The sequence below is a fragment of the Neocloeon triangulifer genome, unplaced genomic scaffold (assembly GCF_031216515.1).
Source record: "Neocloeon triangulifer isolate White Clay Creek 2 clone unplaced genomic scaffold, ASM3121651v1 ptg000001l, whole genome shotgun sequence".
Classification (NCBI taxonomy): Eukaryota; Metazoa; Arthropoda; class Insecta; order Ephemeroptera; family Baetidae; genus Neocloeon; species Neocloeon triangulifer.
The window spans coordinates 3,643,275-3,668,426 of record NW_026775544.1 but is presented as its reverse complement, the minus strand read 5'-3'; the positions used below and the strand labels follow the sequence as shown (position 1 = coordinate 3,668,426).

The 25,152-nt window shown below is 37.3% G+C and overlaps 1 protein-coding gene across 3 annotated transcripts; it reads right to left on the bottom strand.

Moving 5' to 3' along the window:
- Window positions 1–34: 34 nt before the first annotated feature.
- On the bottom strand, window positions 35–17,130 carry LOC132201281 (uncharacterized transmembrane protein DDB_G0289901-like). 3 transcript variants are annotated; one of them, XM_059627359.1, is made up of 10 exons: window positions 16,827–17,130; window positions 5,764–5,955; window positions 4,174–5,334; window positions 3,960–4,112; window positions 3,614–3,649; window positions 2,931–3,440; window positions 1,175–2,548; window positions 1,005–1,078; window positions 761–869; window positions 35–703 (listed from the first exon to the last, which is right to left on the bottom strand). In XM_059627359.1, exons 2-10 carry the CDS (start codon window positions 5,900–5,902, stop codon window positions 525–527), a joined length of 3,735 nt encoding a protein of 1,244 aa, XP_059483342.1. In that variant the 5' UTR covers window positions 5,903–5,955; window positions 16,827–17,130; the 3' UTR covers window positions 35–524. The 3 variants fall into 3 exon arrangements, with proteins under 3 accessions (XP_059483342.1, XP_059483430.1, XP_059483514.1); XM_059627447.1 differs by lacking the exon at window positions 2,931–3,440 and having other exon boundaries at window positions 16,827–17,109; XM_059627531.1 differs by lacking the exons at window positions 2,931–3,440; window positions 3,614–3,649; window positions 3,960–4,112 and having other exon boundaries at window positions 16,827–17,108.
- Between the last annotated feature and the right edge of the window lie 8,022 nt (window positions 17,131–25,152).

Genomic DNA, 25,152 nt, shown 5'->3' with positions numbered 1-25,152 from the left:
TTGATTTCGAACGAGGAATGAATAAAGATTTGAGTATTTTGAAGATATTATAGAAATATCACTTTATTGCAAATTAGTCCTTAATATTTACAGCCTTTTTACGAATGCTTGATTAGTAAAATAAATAAGTTTTAAAATGCAGGTTGCAGATGGCACAATGAGATTAACGGCACAAGCTGAACCAAGTAATTCATTAAGTTGGAAAAAGTGCTAATACATAAATAGGTTTATGAATTATTCAGTTCAGATGTAACCACCCTATCATGAGAGTTTTTCTACGTTCCTGCCAATTTTTAGATTGAGTGCTCTCAGAATAATGTTTTCATTTCGATCGTATCTTCCGGTTATACATTAATATGAAAAGAGCGTTTTTGATTTAATTAGATATGAGAGCACTCGTACAACATGACGTTTCTATCGCCTAAACCTCCACCTTTGTAATTCCCACAGCCCCTGGCAAAAGGGGGCCGAATTCTTGCATGAATACTTTTCTGGCAAGTGCTCGATAAGGGCAGTCTATTTTTTCACTCCATTCGGAGCAGCTGCCTGCTGCGTCTGCCGACGTTCGTGAAGTCCACACTCAAGTTCCAGCCCTGCGCGTCGCGGCTGCGTGCGTTGCACTTTTTCGCAACCCGCGTCTCCAGCTCGCAACGCTTGGACACATTCCAGAAAATGAAGCCGTCGGGGCACCGGTTAAACATGCCTACAGAACAAAAATAAATTAAATTTAAAATCCTACAGTTTGATTCAAATTTTTTACCTCTAGCAATTCCACTATCGTCCTTGATACACTTGATGAAGTGCTGGCAGTCGGCAGAGAAACTGAAATATCCCTCACCAGGACAGAGCTGCTCCCTTCCAACCTTGACCTGATTAAATTAATTCATTAAAAAATAAATAAGTAATTAAATAAATAAATATATGTCCTTTACATACATAAAGCTTTGTAAATTATAAATATATTTGCATTTCTTTAATTCTAATAAAATAATTTGAGGTCTTACAACAGGCTTGCTATTTCTGGTGCGCCTGGCAGCCGATTCCTGAGCAATTTCACCGTTGCATTTTTCAGCCTCCTCTGCAAAAATTAATAATTGGGGGGAAAATTAATTTATTTTTTAAAATTTCTTTGCTTTGATTGATTATTAAATTATTAATTATAGGTTGAATTTACCTGGGGCAAGACACTGCTGCTGGTTGTTGTCAAAGATGGTGTTCTCCGGACAGCTGAGGGTGAGAACGCTGATTTCACTGTGGTCGTTCTTCTCCGTGCACTGATAGAACTTGTTGCAGAACTTGGGATGGCGTCTGAATCCAGTGGGGCAAACGTACGAGTACTGGCCAGGTTGAAGTTGTTCACATTCGCTGGTAGCATTTCCACCAGAAGACTCAGTGGTCGATTCGGTGGTTGAAGGCTCCTCAGGGCTCTTTGTAGATTCCTCAGGAGTGGTGGTTTCCTGGGCTGCAGTGGTCGACTCTGTGGTTGTTGCGGCAGGGGTTGTGCTTTCAGTGGTGGTAGACTCCTGTTGGCCCTCGGTGGTGGTTTGCTGGATCTCCCCGGGAGGGGGTGCGGTGGTCTGCTGCTCGGTGGTGTTCTCGCTGGTGGCTGCTGTAGTGGTTGTGGTGCTCTCAGTTGTCGTCGTCTCTTGAGCCTCGGTGGTGGTCTCCTCCTGTTGTTCGCTGCAGTCACGAGGGGGCTGGATGTTCTCAGGGTGGTTGCAGGTGTTGATCGCAGGGTCATAGATGGTTCCGTTGGGGCAACGGAAGAAGTAAACAGAGAACTTCTCACCCTTCTCGTCCCAATCAACACAACGGTAGAAATTGGCGCAGTCCGTAGGGTCAGGGTAGTAACCGTCCATGGTGCAGTTGACCTCGGCAGGTTTGGGATCAACAGGGGTGCAGTTAGGAGGGGCAGCAGTGGTCGACGAAGATCCCTGAGGGGCCTGAGTGGTGCCTTCGCTAGACTGTTGCTGCTGAGTAGTGGTTTCGCTGGACGAGCTGCTGGCAGTGGTGGTCGTTCCTGAAGAAGCAGTTGTGGCCCCTTCCTCTTTGTTGTCACCTTCCTCATCTTTCGGTGTTGTTTGTTCAGAAGGAGCGGAAGTTGTGGTCTGTTCGGAGGAAGAGCTCTGGGTCGTGGTTTGCTGGGCGGTGCTGTTGCAGTCACGTTGGACGTCCCTTTCGTGGTTGCACACGTTGAGTTCAGGATCAAAGACGGTTCCTTCGGCGCAGTCAAACTCGTACTTAGTGAAGCCACCCTTGCCATTGTCGACGCATCGGTAGAACTTCTTGCAGTCACCGGGTGTGGGGTAGAAACCTTCGGCGTTGCATTCTCCCTTATTTTCTTCACTGCTTCCGCCCTGACCACCTTCGCCTCCTTGACCGCCTTCTCCACCCTGTCCTCCTTCACCGCCTTGTCCATTTCCACCATCTCCTCCATTGCCGCCTTCTTCCCCATTTTCTCCTTGGCCTCCATCTCCTCCGTTTGATCCCTGGCCGCCGTCTCCTCCGTTTCCACCTTCGCCTCCATTTCCGCCGTTACCTCCCTCGCCTAAAGAAATAAATAATAATTATTTTTTCTCCCAATCATTCCCACTTGTAATAGAAATTAGATTTAAACAATAAAATTTGTAATCAATATTTTGGTATATTAGCAATCTATTCTAAACACATAAAGCGCGATTTTTGTTAAAGCACATTAAAGCAAAAATTCAGCAAAGCAAATTTTCAGCACTGTAATAGTGAGAAACGTATGTCTCAATTATTTAATTAAATTAGTTCAATATATTCTCTAATAATGCATTTTCCTAATCCATTCACATATTAAGCAATTCTGTCACATCATATATGAACAGAGACATAATTTGCGTGAATAAATTGGGAAGCGCATAATTTAAAAAGTGCAAGCAGCTAATTTTTAATAAGCAATTCACCTTCTTGACCAGCACCACCTTGTTCTACTCCCAAGCTACCATCTCCGCCTTCATGGCCTTCTGTGACCAATTCAGATCCCCCAATGGTTTCGGCGCCTCCTCCTTCGGTTACTGGAAAGACGATTTCTTGTCCACCGCCAGTTTCAATTTCTTCTGTGCCTTCTGATATTTCTGCTGGGCCACCCTCTATTCCACTTTCAGTCACGCTGCTCTCAGTCATTTCAAACTGTCCAACTTCTCCGTTTCCACCTTCCTCGGTAACTTCTTCTCCCTGTTCTCCACCTCCAGCGCCTCCTTCGACTTCTTCACCGGTGCCTCCTTGCCCTCCAGTGGATCCTTGACCTCCGGCGCCACCTTGTCCTCCGGAGCCGCCTTGACCTCCGGCACCTCCTTGACCTCCAGCGCCACCTTGACTTCCAGAACCACCTTCTCCACCGGTGCCTCCCTGTCCTCCAGCGCCTCCTTGCCCTCCGGAAGATTGATTACCCCCCTCACCAAAGCCTCCGCTTCCTTTTAAAGCAAAAAGTGTGAATGTGTAGAATAATTTGGTATTATCAAATTTTCATTGTAGTATGTTTGTGTGTGTGTTGCCAAATGCGAACTATCTACAAAATAACTATCCCATTGAACCATCCATTGCACCCGTTTGCTAATATCAAGCCATTCATGCTGCTGGACCTTACCTCCTGCACCGCCACTGCTGCCATTACCACCATCTCCTAAAAAGAATGATAATATTTGTATGCGTTAATTATTAACCTATTTCCCAATAAATTTTTAATGTGATGCTAATTCATACCTTTATTTAATTATTCACTTTATTTAGAATTAATATTTTGAACAAACTGTTTTATATTAAATTTTAATTGATAAATTAATATCAGAATGGAGAATAATTCTAAACAATTTATTTATGTTTAGAGAACTGAATTGCAAAAAAAAAAACGACCGAAAGAAATTTCCATTTCTCTTGCATCATACCAAACTCATGTGCAAATAAAGGAAGTAAAAAGTTTCAAGAAAAATCACCTCCGCTTCCACCTTGGCCGCCGTTTCCGCCCTGACCGCCTTCACCGCTGCTTCCACCCTGGCCTCCCTCACCTCCTTGACCGTTGTTGCCACCCTCACCGCCTTGGCCACCCTGGCCGCCGCTTCCTCCGTCTCCACCCTGCCCTCCTTCACCTAATTCCCCATTGTGTATTTCAATGCAATGCGTTCTAAAAGTCTATTTAATTTTTTATACCTTCTTCTTGGGTTTGCGATTCATTTGATGGCGTCTTGCTGCAGTCGCGCTGGACGGTATTTTCGTGGTTACAAACGTTGTGGGCCGGGTCAAAAACGGTGCCCTCTCCGCACTCAAAGTCATACTTTGAGAAACTTCCCTCCTTTCCATTAGAAACACAGCGGAAGAACTTCCTGCAGTCGTCAGGGTGGGGGAAGAAACCTTCTTCCTCGCACTCACCCTTGTAGGGGTTGCAGTTGCTGCCCTGACCTCCAGATCCACCAGAGCTTTCTTCGGAGTTAGATGGCTTGGCAGTAGTTGTACTAGTGGTGGTGGTTTTAGTAGTAGTTGTCTGCTCTTGCTGGGCAGCTGTGGTTTGTGCAGGGGCAGCAGTGGTGGTCTGGGAAGCAGGAGCAGCAGTTGTGGTAGTGGTGGTGCTCTGTTCATTATTATTTGAGCTGGAGCCTCCTTCGATTTCGTTGCTCATCTCGTTATTTTCATTAGAGGAGCTGCTACCACTACTTCCAGATCCAGTTCCACAAGGTGCCTTCACGTCCTGAGGGTGGTTACAAACGCTTTTTTCCTCATCAAAGACAGTTCCGTCCCCGCAATTGAAATTATAGGCGTCGTAACCACCATTTTCGTTTGCCACGCAGCGGTAGAATTTCTTGCAGTCATCCTTATCAGCGAAGAATCCTTCGCTGGTGCACTCCCTTTGGACCTCATCGTTTGGCGACGAACCTTCGACCTCATTGTCACCAGGGGCAGGTTCAGGGTTGCTTTGTTGCTCACTCTGCTCGCTGCTGCTGGAACCAGCTTCCAGGGCAGGTTCAGGGTAGTCCTTATCCTCCTCATTGGAGGGTGCAGGTTCAGGGTTGCTGTTCTCAGGGGGAGGTGCACTCTGGGCAGGTCCGGCAGGTTCCGGTTCAGGTTGCGGTCCGGCAGTCTGAGCAGCGTGGCAAGGACCGGACACAGCCCAGGGGTGGTTGCAAGCGGTGATATCAGGGTCGTAAACGGTGCCCTCGCTACAACGGAACTCGAAGGCCGTCAGACCCTGACTTTCTCCATAGTTAACGCAACGGTAGAACTTGGTGCAGTCTTGGGGGTCTGCGTGGAATCCCTCGCTCTGGCACTGGAAGCCGCCACCACCACCGTTCCTCGCAAAAAGCCGATCTCCAAATCCTGCAATTCAAACGGATATTAATTCAGAGAGTATTGAGAATGACTCGGCACATTAAGCAGGTGGTGAAATTTAAAGCGGCAGCGGATTTCGATCTGCATTGTTGTTCTTTTTAAATCGGGAGTATACATTTAATTAGAGTATATATGTGGGCAGAGAAATGCTTTGTTAGGAGGGCCGTTACAGTCAAATACCGAATTAGCAACAGTCATTGCACGCTATTAGACCCCCGGTGCGGTTTGCACAATGGGTACTTTTTTTCGCCTGCCCGCAAAAACGCAAGACGAGTTGTGCGCACGTCAATCTGGCTTATTAATGATCAGCTTTATCATATATTTTGTCCAACGCCAAGAGTGGAAAAAAGTTCACGCACTTAACGACTCGCGTGTTGAATTAAAATTTGCGCTGTGTACAGTTATTGAGTTACTCACCTCTGTAATATTGCATGAACATGTCATTATTCGTGGGCATGTTATAGTAGTGGTGGTAGTTGTATTCTTGAGCACTGGCCAGGGCACCGCATCCCACTAGGAGCAACCACCCGAGGGCGATTTTTTGTCTCGGGGTCATGTCGCGCGGTCTCAGTGGACTCTGCTTTGAAGTATAAATCACTTCTTGCACGCCTGAAACACATGCCAAAAATAATACGTTAGTATAAAGTCTCAAATGTATGGGAGGAGGAGGCGCGGAACAATGCTCTTTTTATTGCCCGCGAGATACTGTCAGAATTTCAATTTGGCCTGTCTGGCAATATTTCAATGTAAAGAAATGCTAGAAGAAAAGAGGCACGCAACCTTCTGACATGCTCGCACAATTTGTTACAGTTTTTTTATACTTGAATTTTAAATCAAGAAGAGATGCTCAAGTCCTCGCCTAATAGAGGGTAATAAAATTGCTAAAAACTACTTGAGTTAAGCAATTTTTTTAAGATTTTATAGCTCAAACAAGGCTACTTATATGCATAAGAATTAACAGATATGAAATAGAAAATAGTTGAAGAAAGCAATAATTTTAAAAATAGAAATAAAATAAAACCAAGGAAACAATTAATTTAAATAATCTACTCAATGAATCCGAGTTTTCAAAGCGACAATAATTAAAAACAATTTCTAATAACAGATTTTTTTTTAAACTAAAAATTTTAACTAGATTAAATAGTATTTAAACTTATTTCTCACGGAAAATTTGGTCACGCCTAATATTATTTATGTTGCCAAACCATCGCGCCTTCTTTATAAATTCAAATCAAATGTGACGGCCGAGAAGTGATTTGAATGCCAGTTTACGCGGAAAACGCGCAGTAGTAGGTTAGTGGTTCTATTGTTTGCCGGGGGATAATATCGGGAGCCAATATGCATTAAACACGCAAGTTCCTGACCAAGGTGCGTCTCGTTAACCTCGAGTGATCTTGAATATAAATAAATGTATGTACACTCGTAAACGCACCTAGTTGATCGCTGCAATCTCGCGCCCACCACTGCAATTATCCTGATCGCATTCATACAAACACCGCGTATTTGTGTGCATTTGTGTTTAGTTCATCACTACCCATGTTGTCTTGTGTTTATTGCATTTACCGTTGGATATAAGAAGTGCATTTTTACCTAGTGGCATCATCTCTGCAGGTTGACGTGTGGTTTGCAAAGAAGCAGGTTACAAAATTAACTGTCAACTCCCAAGCACCGGCTTATTCAGATTTCTCGTCTACTCCATAAATGCACAGTTCATCACCACGCATGGGAAAAGCGAATATTAATTAAATAGATCCCATTTGATATCTTTAATCTCATGCCTCCTAGAGCGCGAAACATGTTATTAATGTGGGGAAGAAGGAAGGTCAGGACTGCGGTTCTTTTTTTATTACAGATTTTGCCAAGATTAGACGAATTCCAGAGTTTTTAATTGGGGATCATAATCTTCGTGCAGGTAGCATTGACCTTGTCTATCATTTGGCAACAGAAATTTACAGTAAATATTCTGAGAGAACAAAAAAATGCGAAAAAATTTCATTATTTTATTGTAAATTTTTTTTTTTTTTTTGTTAATCCACACGACACGCAGAGATGTAAATGTGCTTATAAGTGCCGTAATTTGTTCAGCAATTTTTCAGCCAGGATTAAACCTCTTGCTCGAAGAGAAAAAAAACTTTAACGAGCCGTCATCAGGTCGCCGAAAAATTCCAGAGATTACTTAGGCCCGCATGTCAGCTAGAGCTAACTTTATTTATGCTGCATGCGCCATTCACGGAGAAAAGAAACTCGTTTCAGCTGATACAACTCTACAACAGTCGCGGATAATGACCTCATGGAAAGCTCCTTTTGCACTCATTTAGCTTTTTTCTTGTTAATTCGACTAAATGAGATGCAAATTAAATTAATCGTAAAATAAATTTTCGTACCGATTTTTTTCAGGGTCAATTCGCACACTCGAGAAATAAATTTAAGTGTTTTTTTTAGTCGTGGAAAAATGGCGTCAAAATTTGGAGGAAGGTAAGGCCCGTGTGCAGAAAAGAGGGGTATATATAATTATAGAGGCGAGAGAGCAACGGGATTTGATTATTGTTTTGTCAACTGGTCGGCAAAGTGGTGCACGGCAACATCAGCAGTTAGTTTGTCGTCGCCCGCGGTTGAAATCGATAAATTTGCGCTCTCGGGAGTGGCGAGAGAAGAAGAGCACTTGCCGCGCCGCAAATTTTGCCATAAATATTCAAGTTTATTGCGTCAGAATGCTTTTCGCTCTCGGAGCGACGTTAATTATTCTTCACGCAAAATGAAAAGGGGAAAATTGAAGATCAATTTTATTTAAATTTTTCCTAACAGAAATATTCTCGCATTCTTTTCAAAATTCAAAAGTAAATTATTTGGCCTTGGAATTTAAACACCAACGACGGAAACCAACAATTTGAGTACTCGAGCGTGGTTAAGATGCGATTAAAAATTTCAATTTAAAAAACGAAACTGCCGGTTGAGTGAATTTGCAAAAATTTAATTAACAAGTTCTCTTTGATAAACATCGAATACAATTTAGATAGTGCAGCACGGAAATGCAACTCTATTCAATTCTGCAAACTTTCAAAGGCAGGATGAGCGCATAGTGCGTTACTTTATAATATATTTCAGCCTTGGACGTCGGCCAGTGATCTTCAAATTAAAGCAGAGCAGCAACATAATAAATTGCAAAGATAATCTTTAAAAATTATATATTAATTTGTTTCAAGCTCTTCTTGAAAGTTGCAATTTTATTAAAAATCTCTATTATACCTAGTTAATATCAGAAACAATGGGCCGATCATAAAATCCACTTACAAGAGCAATCATTTTTCAGCCGTCAGGTATGGAACTAAACAATTTATTGTGCAGGGAGTGCAGGTCAGTAATTGCCTGCGCGCAATCACTCGCAGACATAATTAACAAGTCAAAAACATTGCGGGATTAACATCTTAAAATTTAAGAATAAAGTATTTTGAAAATGGAAAAGAAGAGCACCGGAGATGAAAAGTAAAACTAAAGGAATTTTTCTCTGGAGGGGACGAGTTCTCTCAGGTGCATGTAATTTTTTTTTACAGAGAGGCATGCAGGTAACAAGAGCGCAATGAAAACTCGTCGCTGGGGGAGAGCAATTTTGCAATTTTTCGTCTCTGCCCTGTCATTATAGAGCGAGAGGAGTTGTTCTTTCTCAGTACGTATTATAAGAAAATAAAACAAATGTGTAAATTTTGCAGCCAAAGAAAAGAGCAGAGATGCGCATAGATAAGGACACTGACCTCAAGGTTGTGAATTAAAATCACTTTTCATGTAATACACGAGGAAGTATTTTGTAACATTCGTCCTTAATAGGCACAGTAATTTCTCATTAGCATTAAAATTTAAATTATCAATTTATAACATTAAGAATTCATTAATTATAAAAATCTATTTTCTTTTGAAAACAAAATAATTTTTAATCTTGGAATATCGAAAACATTCAGGTGTTGCTGTCGGAAAACAAGTTCCGTGAGTAGATTTAAGTGTGACCATGTGTATATTTAAATGCATCATGATGATTTTTCAAAGTAAAATCTCTCATTAGGAGAATAACATTCCACGTCGGCGGGCGCGGCCGACGGAAAATAATAAATATGGCACGGCTACTAAATGCGAGTTTAATTACCATGCACATACGGGGAGGGCAAAACAGAGGCGAGAATCACGACGAGGAGATGCATCTGCGCGGCGACGGAAAGTGGGTAGCAGCTTTTGAATGCACTCACTCATGCATGTGAATAACTCGCGGGCAGAGAAACAAGGCGGCCGTAATTAAATTGGCACTCCGAGGCTCTCAATCGTGATTTTTGGTCTGAGTTATGGAGGATAAGAATATCCGAGGAAACTATAAATATAATTCGCTCCAATGCACTGCTTGGAATAAATAGTCGCGGGTTTAATTTCAAGTGATTCAAAGTCGATAGGGAGTGCGTGTTATTTTATCTTTGGGAGCAAAGCAGCTGCTGAAGTGTTGAGTTATGTCCGGCGAGAGGACTGGCTAATTTATAATAAAATAATAAAAGTGAGAAAGGTTGAACCGGACGATGGCGCGTTTGTGCATTTGCATTTTAACGATGGTAATTTTTCAGTGCATATTATGCTTGCCTCCAGCTGCAATCTCACTGGAATATCTCAGTTGCAGTGCAAAAAGCAAAACCGAGCTTCAGTATTTCAAAATGTTTCACTCTCAGCAACATGTACAGTAGTGCAGAAAATTTTGATCCTCCTTCAAAAATTTTCTGAAATAAAAGAGACGCTAAAATAGGTGCCATACAAAATTTGAGTCGCCAAATTAAAGTCTGAAATTTATATTTTTTACTAATTTTTTTTTTTTTTTTAATATTCTAGATGGCCAAAGAGTCTGGCAAATAATTTTGATTTTCCAGTGAATTAAACGGCCAAAGTTTTTTTTTTAAATTGAAAAAAAAATCATACATGGGCAGAGCGCACTTTGCGCTCTGCGATCTGCGCTCGCGCTCTGCGCTCATCAGCGCGAGCGCATTGGTCGCTGAGCGCAGCGCTCAATTGCGCTCATGTTGCGCTCAAACCAACAGAAAAAATTTCCAAACTTGATCAAAAATTGTAACGAAAAACAGTGTTTTTATACCAAAAACTTCTAAACTGATCCCAATTTAGTTAATTTAACTTCAACTTTATCATTTCCAATTGCCGATGGATTTTTTTTTTATATTAAAAAATTGTCTAAAAAGTCGCACTTTTTCTTCGGGTAAAAATATTTTTGAGCGCAACGCGTGAGCGCAAGACTTTTTAAAAATTTGAGCGCGAGCACAGAGCGCGAGCGCAAAATTGTTGAGCGCACTCATGTATGAAAAAAATACTTGAACATTAATTATTGTAATTTTCCAATTAAATTATTTACAGTTTAATAATTAATAAATAACATGTACAGAAGAAAATGTTGTTTGTTTTGATAATATGCAACCAGCTGAGCACATTGGCGTCCAGGGGATTGCTTTGTATGTAGAAACAAATCCCAATGTATTTCAATTAAAATTTAACTCAGTTTAATTGTCTGAAGGATTTATTCCATTCATATATTATAGAAATGATAGTTTACTTTAAAATTGATTTCATTATTTATAAATCGCTGTGTGAATTAGAAAAACACTTGATTTCAACAAAATTATTTTTAAGTATATTAAATCAAAGAACTCTATTAAATTAAAATTCTCAAAATCAATCTATCATAATTGAATCTTGTGTGCATTCTTCGCGTTTAATTTCCCTAGAAAATTCGCAGAAATCTTTTTCTATAATAGCGATAGGGCACCAACGCCAGTCTACAAGCATCAAGTTTATTTTCGAGCTCAATTCAGATTGACTTTCAATCCCGGCCGCAAGAACATAATTCAAGCTCGGCGTCATCGCAATTACCGGGCAAGAAATCAATTTTCCCGGCGCTCCTCTCTGCGCGATCTTGTGCATTTAATTAACAAGTGACGAGCAAATTGGCCGCTTGAATGGATCGAGTGGAACGAACAGCTTGATTGGCAGAATAATGATAAAGCAGAGGGTCAAGGACGCCACAAAAAACGGTCGAAAGCGAGAGTACAGCTATTCAACCGCGCGCACGTCCTGCAGAGGTGCTGCTGTTTCCATTATTTCGATTGCTGCTTTTGTGCATCCGAGCAGCCAGTCGGCGGCGCGGCCTGCAACCTGAGATGCAGGTTGTTGTTTGGTCGCTTGAGTGGCAATGACCCTGACGGCGGCACCAGCCGGACGAGCGAGGAGCTGCTAATAAGGGAACGATCTCAAAACTTGATTAGAATTCGGAAATTGTTCAACTGATTGAAAAAAGAGAAATGAAAAGAAAAAAAGAGTGGTCGAAATGAAATTGTTTTGGTTTTCGCAGAACAGACCCAGGAGAGTTAGGTATAAAAAAATCAAACCACTGATGTTTTATCGGCGCATAATGATGGAAAATTGGCTCTTAAAGAGAAGTTTATCTCGACTGCCATCAAAATTCCACTGTAATTCATAAATATATGCGAGCCGCAAGTAATAACATGACGCCTTACTATTGCGTATTAAAAAGGGATTGAATAAATTTTGTCTGTGTAAAAAATGAAAAAATTACAAGTGGGCAAATACATTTTTCTTTAAATTTAAAGAGGCACAATAAATGCTAAAAACTTGCTAAAATCAAATAATTCCAAGAAGTCAATAAACTCAGTAATAAAAATTATTACTTAAATTTTATTCCTACTTTATCCTAATTTAATGTAAAAAAGAGATATAAAAATAAAGTAAGAAATAAACCTAATCAATAAATTTGAGGATATTTATAAGGGAAATATTTTTTAAATTAAAATACTCTGAAATATTTAATCTTATAATTTAACGTGTTTAATTTCAGAATTGAAGCAAGAAACTTGAATCAGTAAAATTGGAATTGAATTTTTAAAAGAGGCCTATTTAATTATAATCAGGAATTTAAATTAAAAACGAATTTAAAAAACCAGAGCTCCTAATCAGTATTGTTTTTTTTTCCAATAATAATTCAACACAATAGCCCTTTTTGGACCAAAATTTGTATTAAACGATTATTTGTGAGCTAAATTGCCTCAATTAAACACTGTTAAAAGCGTTAAAAATTATTCTAACGAGCTCACCTTTCCTCCTCATGTAACAAACCGTTGGATTTACAGCCCAATCTGGAATCTAGACATAAGCCCTCGTCATTTTTTATTACCTCACACGCGTCCTTCCTTCCTTTCTTTTTTCTTCTTCTTTATTTTTCTCTATTGAAGTGTGCAGCTGAATTGTTAGGGCATTGCACTCTTTTTTTACACACACCACTCATTAAATTGGTGTCAATTTTTGAGATAACAAATGGCCTTTCAAATGCGAGAGTACAAAAGTGCACGCAGAATGCAACGGTGCCGTCAAGGACCGGCCATTCATCATTCGCAGATGCACCTTCCTGTCAAGCATAAGCTGGATTTTTTCTCGTTCCGTTAATCTCGCCTAAGCCGGTGAGGAAAAATCTTATTTCTTTTAATTGGTTACGCAATTCAGCAGCTTCGATTTAGTCGCGTGTAACTGGAATGTACATATTTATTTTATTAGTGCAGGAAGTGACTCTCACTCGCAGTGCGTCCGGTCATGTACTTAAAGTGAATTCTTGCAACACGAAAACGAGTTGACAATAATTGTGGTGGACACACGTACGTTGACTCGGAACCGGCGGGGAGCAAACGCCGCGAGTGAGAGTTAAAAATAGTACAAATAAAAACTTCTACCAGATCGATTTTCACGCCGGGCGAATCTTTTGTTCTAAATTTTACTTATTCGTCCGATCCCGCTGTGAATCTCAGTGTTGAGACAATGAACTTGGCCTTGAACGCCAGTGGCAAAAAACGATCGGGCAGAGTGGCAATTTTCAGCAAAATTTCGCGTGAGTGCAATTTGCATAAAAAATGAAGTGACTGGAGCAGCAGACGAAACGAATTATAGAAAATCCAACGTTTATGATTTGTAATAACTAAAAACTTTGCATAAAAAAAGGAGAGAACAGAAAAGTTAATTTATTTTTTATTTTAGATTTTCCCAAATAATATAATTGACATAAACCAAAGTGTAAGCAAATTCTAGTATTTATGAGAATAAAGTATTATCTGTTATAATAATCAATTTAATCTATTAAAATAAATTTACGAATAGCTATTTTTTTAAATCAGAATACATTATTCCCATTATTCTAACTTATGATAATCCTGAGGCAGGAGATAAAGTTTTCTTACAAATTAAAGATTAAACCTGTTTCATGCAAAGTAACAATATATAATGTTTATTTAAATTTGGAGTTAAAACTTTACAAGATTTAAAATATCACGGACTTAATAAAACCAAATCAATGAAACATATTTAACAAAGGAATTAAAAAAATTAAAAATTCATAAATAAAATAATATGAAGTTTAATTTAAAAAAATTTAGTTATTCTTTTAATTTTTTATAATTATTTACTTGATGCTCAAATAGTCTTGCCTGTTTTTTTATTACGCACCAGCCTTTCTATTCATATTTCTTAGAAATCCAGACGTAATAAACGAAACTGGCCACCGAATACACCAGAATTTCTTCTGTCGGCCGGTCAGTACTTGTACACATAATGAAATAACAAGGCAATTAACTAAAGAGACCTTGCCTAATGTGGCAACAAAATTCCTGACCCGTCAATCTACCTAATAAAATCCCGAGTTACTCCGCTTTGCCTGTCTAGAGAAGATTCAGATCGCACGCAAATGCCGGCGCCGCTTTTGAGGATCATCTGCCGGACCGTAATTACACATTAGCAACCTATGAGGTTGAAAATTCGAAGGTCAAGCTAACATCATCCGTGATGATGTCATAAACGGAACCGAATTTGAATATAGTAATTAGCACGATCATGATCCAAATTAGGATTTTTTTTTATTTACCGAAGATTTCCGATAGCGAAATTAATAACAATAATAAAATGCAGACAAATAAGTTTTTTCAGACGCTCTGCTGAAGAAAATTGCTTTTCGTCTGGAGGCCTTTTTCCTCCTCCCCCTCCGTCTGCAGAAATACGCGATTTGAATAATTGGGATGACCGTGGCAGCGAAAAATAAAGAGCATTATAAAAAAAGTATAAATTCTTGGCAGAAAAATCAATCGCGCTGCGCCAAAGTTACGCACACCTTTTTCGCATCAAGATAATGAAACCAGGGTCACAATTGACCTTTTGTGTTTTTTTTCATGGTGTCATGACGCACGTGTGCATTAGCGTGGTGTCGGTGTTTCGTGAAGATAAATCTCAACACTTTTTGTTGGCAACTTAAGTAACCGTGTCATTAGGATCACTTACGGCAATTAATTTTGTTTGGGAGGAAAATTACTTCTTTGGAGACGAAGGCTTCAATTAAAATTTGCGTGATTAATTATTCCCAAAGAGGAAATTATTTTATATTTTATTAAATCGATATTTTTAGACTGGTAACAAGTAATTTAAATGACTAATATTTTTGAAGGTTATTCGCCTCAGTTTTGAAACTTACGGAATGTTGTTGCAAAAAAATGCGTTGCAAATTAATTATGAAAAAAATGCATGTTTCCGGTTCTAGCAGAACTCTCACATGTTAACCAAATGGAATGTCTGTGTTCTCTTACATAAAATTAAAGCAAAAATTCACACACGCCTCTTGAGGAAAATAAATTTTTACTGACTAAAAACAAATCGCATTAAAATTCGTAGATAACAAGCACTTCATATGAAACTCGACAAGAATTTGGCAAACAGGTTATATAAGAAGAAGGCTTGAAAGGACAGGGGACATGTACGTCTGCCAGGATAAATAACTAGAGGATGAGAACAGTTATATAGGCTTTGATTTATGGATATTTCGTTAAAGTCTTACACGAGTGGGTCAAGAGTGGGTGACGCCAGTGGCGAACTCGAGGGCCTCGCCCTATCGCGGGCAGATGCATCGAATCGCAGTGGGTTTGATTACGCTCTAGGTAAAATACGCCGCCATTGAACTTGCGATGTTGTCAAGGTGGAGGTTGGCACGTACGCAGTAATAAAACGTTCGCGAAAAAAGGAACGGTCCTTTTTCTTTTATTGCTCTGCAGGGGATATCTGATCAATTAAAAAGCGACGAGAATGGCTTCATCCAGGTCGTTTTGGAAGTGCTGCCGGGTGTTTGGATGTCTGCCGTAAATATTTGCAGAGAAAAAAAGTATGAGGGATAAAGGCGGCAGCGGTATATTCTTGAAGATTAACTGCGGTTGCTCATGCAAACTTGAGATAATTTATGGAGTTTAAGCGGAGGAAGATTTATTTTAATTGAAAAATAAGGAAGAGAGAGAAATGCAAAAAAATAATAAAATGAATTATAAAGTATTAAAATATTGCAGCTGTATCAATAGCTGTTTATGCAAGTGCTACTTTTAACACGCAAATAATTGAATAATCAGTTTTCATGATTTTGGATTTAATTTTATTTTTTAAATCGAATTTTTTTTTGGTTCAGTAGACTAAGGTGTTTTTTATTTCTACAATTAAAATAAAATAAAATTTGCACACCAATTATTAGACATCAATTAACAATAATTTAGTATTAATAATAATCAATAATAATGTACCAAATTATGAAACTTTTTCATTGAAGTTTTTTCAAACCGATGACACTATTGCAATTTATTAAATGCATCAGTGCAGAAATCGAAGCGCTTTGAACTTCCCGTCTGCGTGATGGCTAATTTAATAATTCATCTTGAAATTATAGACGCGAGAGAGAAGTGGACTTGTATAAGCAGCACGAGACAAGCATGCATAATGGACTGGATTAAATCGTGCACTCGCGATAGACGGATCAGAAGTAATGAGAGAGGCGATTCTGCTAACGATCTCTCGATATGTAAAAAAAAGCCGCTAGCAACACTTTAAATTATTCTGCAATCCTCGGGCAGAGAGGACAATAAAACAATGCACAATATTTGTTAATACGCGTGTTGTCAACAGATACGGAGTTGGAATTTTTATTGTGCAGCTGAGCAGAGTGCCAAGAAATCGATTAGCTTGATTAAATGCACTCCGAGACTTGTGCCAAGTTGCAACTTGACAGTTCCTTGTACTTATGATCATAAAAAAGTTGTTTAAAAAAAAATTAAAATTACTTAAATGTTATCAACGTATTTTTCTGAGTTGCAAAAGTTTGAATTAGAATTTTAACAAATATGATCCATTTTTTCAGAGAAAAAGTCAGCAGTAAAAATAAAAAATAAATTTTTTTGCTCATCAACAATGCCAACGACCAATGACGCGGATGGCGGATGGAGTCTTTTTGATCTCATCGTCGCCTTTAGAAGGTTTTGCATAAATTTTTGCTTTTACCAGGTAATTTTTACTTGCATCTTTTTAACGAAATACACAAATTTAATTTCATTACCAATTGTCAAGATAAAAAATAAAATTCTACTTACAAAAGTCAGCCAAAAAATTGAGCAAACGGGGCAGTCTTGCAGAATCGAGTTTCTTTCTTTCTCTCTTCACTGAGCTCCTGCAGCAGCACAACTCATCTCCAGCACGACTCGCGTGTGCCTAAAGAGAGAAGATGCGAATTGCGTTCCTTGGGTGGCGGAATGTGGTGCGCGTCCGTGGCAATTACCCCGCGACGACTGAACTTGGCCCATGGTGGCTCCTCCACTTATAACCGTCGAGGATGATGTCCTCTCCCTCTACCTGCGATTCTTTCTGCACGGCCGGCCGTCGTACTCGCTCGCTTGATCCACTCCTCTTTTCTTCCACAACCTGCAGAGGACGAGCAAAGATGAATTCGAGCTCCTCACCTGATATATTGTAACATGCGTGCGGGGTGACGTAACTGATGAAAAATAGCAAATGATGCTCCCCTTGATTGCTCACCTAGTTTATTTTTTAATAACATAAATAATAATAACAACATCTTGTGATCTATTCAGTGACTTCGGTGTTAGGAAAGACGCTCTAAGGTTTGGCACGTGATGCCAGTCAGGGTTGATCTCATCCTTTTGCCTGCAAAATATTGATTACTAGAAGAAGGAAATTCATGATCAACTTGTTATCATACTTAAAAATAAAAAATATAATAATATATTTCATTTTTTTTTGCATTTTCTCTAAACAAGTCAATAAAATCCTTTATTTAATTTTATTTTAGGACATTTCAACATTATTGAATTTCAAACTCATTATTTCTGGGTTTTTTCATATTTCAGTATTAAAAATAAAACGATTTAGGTGCGCTAAAGGATATTCACTATCATTATTATTTATTTCACTATGATAGTCAAGTTGATACATTTTACTTACATAATTATGATATAAAAATTTTTACTCATAATAAGGTAGCAAAAATAATTAAAACGGTTCTTCTATCTTTAACCAATTTCAAGCATATTAAAGGCGGTATTTTATAATATATTGGAGACTATTTTAAAAAATTATTTATAATTTTATAAACCCCATTATATCTTTGAATAAAATTTTATTTTTCATAATATATCAATATTGTATAATTATTTTACAAGAGACAGTTGAAACTACATTGAATAATTTTATTTATTTATTAAATTAGGGGAGATATTTTTTTATTAGTGACATGTTTTTGCTAAATTATTAAATTTTATATTGTTTCTGAATTTGTTTTATGGTTTTTATTATTATTATTAATAATTTATGAATGGAATTAACCATGAGATCTGTGAGAGCTTTCTAAGTTAGAAATGTTATTGAAAGAATCTTATAAAGAATTTGGGTTAAATCTGATTTGCTTAAAATTCTATTAAACATATTAAACCACTAAAGTGCACTAAAGAATTTAAATTGTGTAGAGTAAAGGCTTCAAATATATACATGATTTGAAAAAATATAAATTGATTTTAATTTTAATATAATTTGTTAGTTAATAAAACTAAAAAATATGTGCTTAAGTTTCAAGTTAAAACGCACTAATTTAATTTAATTTAAGTGTTTGCATGTAATTACTTTTATTATTATATTTGTAATTTTTGCCCGATTTTCATTTGTCTGTGTTGATAATCAAGGTTGCAATCGGGCGGCAGCAAAAAACTTTGTCATTTAATCCGAAACAAAGCGCGGCTGCCGGACGCAGACAGGGCTTTGTCCTTTCGTCATCACTTAAAAAGACGCAACAGCGCAGTAGCTTTGACAAGAATTAAAGGAACTGCCCCATGCTGTCATTCAAAACAAACACTCTCAATTTCACAAACAAAACTACACGGGAGAGTAAGAAATAATCCGCCGAAATCTGAATGGACAGTCGTGCTGCATGTTTCTTGATCACTGCCCTCTATCTGTTTTGTATAATTAAATTACGAAAAGAGAGTGAGCAAGAGGAGATTGCTCAAGAAGAGGCTTTATCTCTCACGAAAGAAGAAAAATACAAAATAAAAACAAATTGAAAATCTCGTAGATGTGAAAATCGCCACCTTATTTTAGCGCTGCGTTTTAATTGTGAGAATTTTCACAGGTGCATCTGAAAAGGAGATTTGCATAAACGGCAGCGTTTTTCCAGCAGACTGCCTCATCTTCCTGCCATTATTGTCGATACCAAGAAATTACACCACCCGCACAAGTCCAAGGTCGCTCCAATCATGTAGATTATCAAAATTATATGCACCAGTTCTCTCTCAAGCAAAAATCCAAACTTTGTTTTGGACAAAATATGTTTCGCTCCAGGAAGTTGCAGAGATGGACAAGAAAGATGCAAGAAATAATTGCAGGTTGGAAATAAAAATGGTGCGAATGGTGCGTGCAAGTCGAATCTCAAGCTGTTTACTTTGGGAAACGACGCCAAGGTTGTAAAAAGAAGATCAGGTAATGTTTGTTTGGGCAAATAAATAATTGGCTAGGAAGAAGATGCGCTCGTTTTTTAATGGGAGATGATTACGTCGGAGGACTTTTGATGGAGAACCAGTTTGTTTTTTCCACAATAAAAAGAGCGTACGGAGGAGCAATTTGCGAATAATGCAGGTGTGGAGCTGCCAACGAGATTCTTTTTTGCAAGTGAAAATTAAATAAAAAAGAAAAGAAAAAGATCGGACACAAGGTTTGTACTGTTCGAGTGAAGTGAGCAAAACGGAACAAGGAAATGAAACTGCAAGCGCTATACAATGAGGAATTCCACGGAAAAAAAGAGAGAAACAGTTGCGTCTATTTTGGACTCCGACGATTACTTTTGTTTGTTGATTTGATTGTGAGCAGAGCTGCTCAAAATGGTTTAAATTGCACGTAAATTTTTTCAATGAAAAACCAAAAACTACGGAGTAAAATTTAGCTTAAAGCAATTTTTTATTATTCTTAGAAAATTCTTTCTCGATCATACATAAAATATTTTAATTTTAGTAAATTTTTTGTAGTTTTTTTCTAAATTTGAAATTTAAAAGTAAAGATTCTAAATTTACCAAATGAAATTTTTCAGTTCTACCACTAAATTTGAAATTTTTACACCCTCACCTATTGATATTATTATAATTTTTTTTAAATCAAAATTGCAAATGTTTTTACATAAAAATAAAATATTAAACTTGTAATGTATTTGCAGCGCCGTTTTCTCAATATGAAGAAAACACACGTTTTTAAACCTTTGCAATGTTTGTATGATCTTTGCTAGTGGTGGTGCCTTTTGATCAACATTCAATATTTCCTTCCCAAAAAATGTTTTTCTTTCAATGAAATTTTTAGCAAATGTATTAATTATTATATTAATAATTAATTAATGAAAAATAAAATAAAAATATTTAAAAACTGGGAAAATCCAGCAGAGATGCCCTGAATTTTTAGTTCATCTTTTGACCTTTTACAGGATTTTTATTTATAGTTAATACTTATGCCTCATGTTTTTCAAGCGCAAAATTTAATCCCGGAACCCATCCATTTTTGCATTTAAAATCGATTTTTGGACCCTGTTGTTTTTTCCCAGGCACGGACATTAGCGTTTTAAGACAATCGTGTGCATGCCTGCGTGTGATGTCATCTTTTGACAAGGCCAGGGTATCACCTGTTATTATTATTGAGCCGCGCGAGACTCCGGCGAATAACAATCGCGTGTAGCCTCTATTTATGTACCTGCGCTTGTTGTGGGTTTTTGTGTATTCCCCGCGACTAACCGGCCGGCCACGCTGCGACACAGAGTTGCGCATATTCGCACCAGGCATTATATTTTAGAAATTAATTTTCACGTCATGTGTGCGGCGTAAGAAGTGTTGCAAGGCGCAAGTTATTTGCATATAAGAAAATTCTTTTCATGCTCAACTTTTCAATTCGGTTAGTTAATTCAACTATTGCATACAATTAAAGATGATATTTTTGTTTGTCCTTTTTTACAATTACACAGGTTGTTTATGAGAACAAAGGCCCTACAATCCAGGAAATTTTCAAGCGTGACACTTGCACTCAACAATTATACATTAACTTACCAATGTTTAGATTTTTTTTTTTTTAAGATATAATGTATATATAATAAGTCTTAAAATGGAAGATGATTATACATGACTTATTAGTATCACTATCATAGATTAAAGACAGAAATTAGTATTAAAATACAGTTCATATATTTCTGTTTATATTTAGACATGAATTATATTTTAATAAGTTAATAGGAACAAATATAGTAAAAAAAGCCTGAAATATAAAACTAAATAGTCGTAATACTAGTGTATAGTTTACCTTCTTGTTTCATTTGCATGTACACAAAATAAATTAATAATAAATCAGTAAAATATTTTTAACGTTCAAATAAAAAACAATTACTTTTATAAGATTTTTTAATTTCTAATTTGTACAAAAAAATTATTAATTGAATATATTTGTTTTAAACTTTGTTAAAGAGTTGCAAATAAATCGCATGGAATCAGGCCAACGAGCAAAACGTCTGTTCACAAAGTGTCAAGGACCTTTTACTCAGTTACACACACGCACAGATCGTTATATATTATTTTCCTATTCGGATTGACTTACATTCTTGCCTATTTATCTACTAACAAACGGTACCGCCGATCTGAGAGGAAACGTACAAACAGCCGAGCCCCGCGGAAAAGCAAATAATAAATAATGAAAATCGACCATAGCGTTACTTTCTGATTTTCGATCACCATTCTCGGAACGGCGACTCTGCCAATTATTTCCAGAAAAGAAAAGACCGAGAGAAGAAGAAGCTGTTGAGTAATTATTTATCTGCGGCGGCTTGTTTTTGAACTTGACATTGCACTTGGGTTTTACGACCGCGCGCGAGTGAGAGACGGTGAATGTCAATGTTTTTAGCTTGGGAAATGGATCGAGCGGCCACGTGACTCTCCATCGTAATGATGTTACGTCTGCGTGAAAGTTGCGTATTTTTATATTGAGTAAGAAAATTGAGGAGCTCACTCTGTAGGTGGCCAGGTTGAATTAAAGGCACTTTCACTTGACAAATAATTTATTCAACTTGCTTTTAATTTGGGGCATTATTGGTGCAGGTCACAACAATGAAGGTGAATAAAATCCAATTTTTATTTCAGGTAAAAATACTTATTTGCATTTCATTAATTTTTTAACTTGAATTTCCCGATCTTGTTTTTATTTTAATTGGTTTTCTTTTTAACATCTAGCAATAAATGATGTACTTAGGCAGAGATTGCCCATTTCCATTAATGTCAATAAACTAAATTTTCAACTAAACCTATTGAACTAAATGAAACAAATTATTTTCAAATCTATATGACGCGAAAGAAAATTGCATTAATAAAAGATCTTCCCCGTGCTTCAATTTCCAGTTTTTTTTTTTTTTTTTTATATATATATATATATATATATATAGTGCAGAGTTTAGTCTACGAGGTTTTCATCCCATTTAATCCCCTCGTAATTTAATCTTGTTTCACTTTGTATTTACAGCTCGCGAGTTTAATGAAACCCTTATCAAGTGCATAAATTCAATTAGACGGCGTGAGACACGATAAACTAACGAAATGCGACGGCGCGGCTATTATAAAATCGCCGAGAGGTCGTCGCGGGTCACAAGCATGAGTTGCATGCAGAGAGTTTGATTTATCAGACTGCACATCTTGCTTGCGTCCTCCTCACTCCAATGATTAAGTGTACTTTATTCAGGATCTAATGAATTGCATTATGATTTAATAAGGAACCGATTGTGCGCTCGAAAAGTGCACACACATGCCCGGAATTTCTTTCACTGCCGCGTGTTGCATAGAAAACCGTTATTTCATTTTCAAGCATCGTTCAGGAAACAATGTAAAACGCATCTCACTACTTGTCAAGAAGTGCGAGAGAGACGCGACCAAATTGCATCCACAGCAGGAGATTTTAATTTGTTATGATGCAACAGTCTGATCCAGAAGTATAGCTGAAGTATAGGATTAAAAATTTTTTCTTTCAGGTAAGAATTCATCCAAACTGTAAGTAAAAGAGAACTGTGAAAATTAATGTAAAAGGAAAAATGGTTTTGTAAATACATATATATGTAACTGGACATAAAAATTTAAGCTCATTAAAAATTAATTTAAAAAAATATTTTTGTATTGAAAGTTTAAAGGAAAGAAACAAAACCAATTAACTGTTAAGCAATATTTTATAATTTTAAAAGTGAAAAATAAGAGAAAATTAGTTATATAAAAATTTATTAAATAACAAAAATGGTTATAATTGTATTTAGAGATTGGCATTTCAAGGTAGGCAATATTTTGGCTCTCATGTGATGAAAAATTCACCTACTGCAAAACTCGCCGAATAACTTTTTGCAACAATGGCCACGGCTCTTCTTTCAAAGCCTAGTAATATGATTAATGGTTTAACATACTGCAGCCTACAAGCTTCTTCATCTTTTTTATTTTTGAATGCGCGCCAGTGTATTTAAGCGGCGCACAGAGAGTGAATAATCACTCCTTCTGGCAGCGAAAATCGCCTTGACCATCTTCAAGGCGAAATCTAATTGGAGTGCTGATATCACGGCGCGCTCCTCTCAGCCATGCAAATCGGCGGCCAAAGGATGCCCGCGCATTTTTATAAAACTCGCAACTTCCAATGGTATGAACGTGAAGAATGGAGGCGGCACATCTGTTTGAGCATTATCGATCCCAACACACACTTACTTGTATGCATAATGCACTCGGCGAGGTAAAAGGTGGCCAATTAGCTGCAGGTGCAACAGGCTTATTTACATCAGCCAAGGGACGCAATTCCCTTGAATTTCATACACCGATGGCCATAAAAGCGCCTAACAATACACCAAATTATTGAAACGACGTCAATATGAATATTACTGTGAATTTAAAATTTAAATATTTGCTTAATTTTTTATTCATTTATTTATATTCAATTTTTTTATTCACAAGATTTGTTTTTGCTGAAAATTTTTGGAGAAAAATTTATTTAAGACCAATTTAAAACACTTATATATAATTTTAGCAAATTAATAACATGAATAGAATTTTCTGTTGCTTTAACTGGTTTATAGAGTTGTCTTGATTGTTGATTGACTAGTGGATATAAAGAGCTTAAATGCTACTAAACCGCCTTTTGACTGCTTGACAAAAGTAGTTTACAAATTGCATAATTACAATTAGTTTAAATATATTGCGAAGTGCTGGTTGACTTCAATCCATAATGAGTTCGTAATCCATGTTTCAAAGTGAGTGTCATCAATTACGAAAAAAATCTTGCTTTTAAGATCAGTTAAACCAACGCCTCTCGCACCTTAGTCTACTTTTGGCTCAGGCGCGAGCGTCAAAAAAATTAATCTCGTGACTTGCAGAGGTGTGTTTTGTGGTTTGACGAGGTTTTTAGCCGACCCACCTAACCAAAAATTGGCCATGCGCTCACGCGCATTAATACACAATCTTTTGTTACCCGAATGAAATTATTTAAAAAGGAAAGAAAAACACTTAAAGAAAGATCTAAAAGCGCTGTGAAAAGCAGCCATGCCATTGATCAGTTTGTCATATTCTGCAGAATTCAGATTGTTTAAAGTTAAAACGTGCGAGGGATTTTTTACAGGTTTGGCTCCTGATGGCTGCATAAGTGCATAAAAACTGCCAAATTTTTAGAATCCAAAGCACTAACTATCCCCATCAAAGCTTTATTAGGGTTAAGTGCGATCACAGAACCTACAGGTGCTGCTATGGGATTACAAGGAATTTTTTAGTTTTAATATTTTTTTCAATAAATAAGTTTACTTTGTCTCGTGAAATATTTATTTTGATTGCCAGACCACTTTGGGTCTTAATTTATTTTTTTTAAATGATGAATTTAAAATGTCAAATAAAAAGTAGGTATTTTTTTAATGAAATTCATTCAATATTGAAGAAAACATGCAATAATCTAAGAAAAGTTCAGATTTTAATTAAAATAATGTAATGTAACACAATTAAGAAAGAAATTGAAACTAATTTAACTTTATTAAACTCCCTTTTTAGTTTAACTTTCGTTTTCTTTGCCTCTTTAAAAGACTGTAATTGAGTTTACGAGCTCTTCAGTTCCATTACGCAAAAATTACCAGGCTTCCTAAACAACTTGTATGAGTAAGCCGGGCACTAATTTACAACCAAACCACAGCGGGGAGTCTGCACAAAGTAAGTGGTCGAGCCGAAATATGCCAATGATTTATAATGAAAACAGCGCCAGCAAAAAGTAACATCGCCTCTGCCGAGAAGATTCTTCGGACAATGAGAAATTTTCCCCTTATTATGACTGACGCCAACGTTTATAAGAGAAAAGCTGCTGTTGAAAAACTGGTCAGTTCGCCTCTCTGTG

Bases quoted from the DNA above. Each gene is read 5' to 3' on its own strand.
- LOC132201281 (XM_059627359.1), bottom strand. From the start codon at position 5,902: ATGACCCCGAGACAAAAAATCGCCCTCGGGTGGTTGCTCCTAGTGGGA. The intron at 3,650-3,959 runs GTGATTTTTCTT...CATTCTTTTTAG, and splicing joins CGGCCAAGGTGGAAGCGGAG to GAGATGGTGGTAATGGCAGC. The intron at 704-760 runs GTAAAAAATTTG...TTTGTTCTGTAG, and splicing joins CGATAGTGGAATTGCTAGAG to GCATGTTTAACCGGTGCCCC.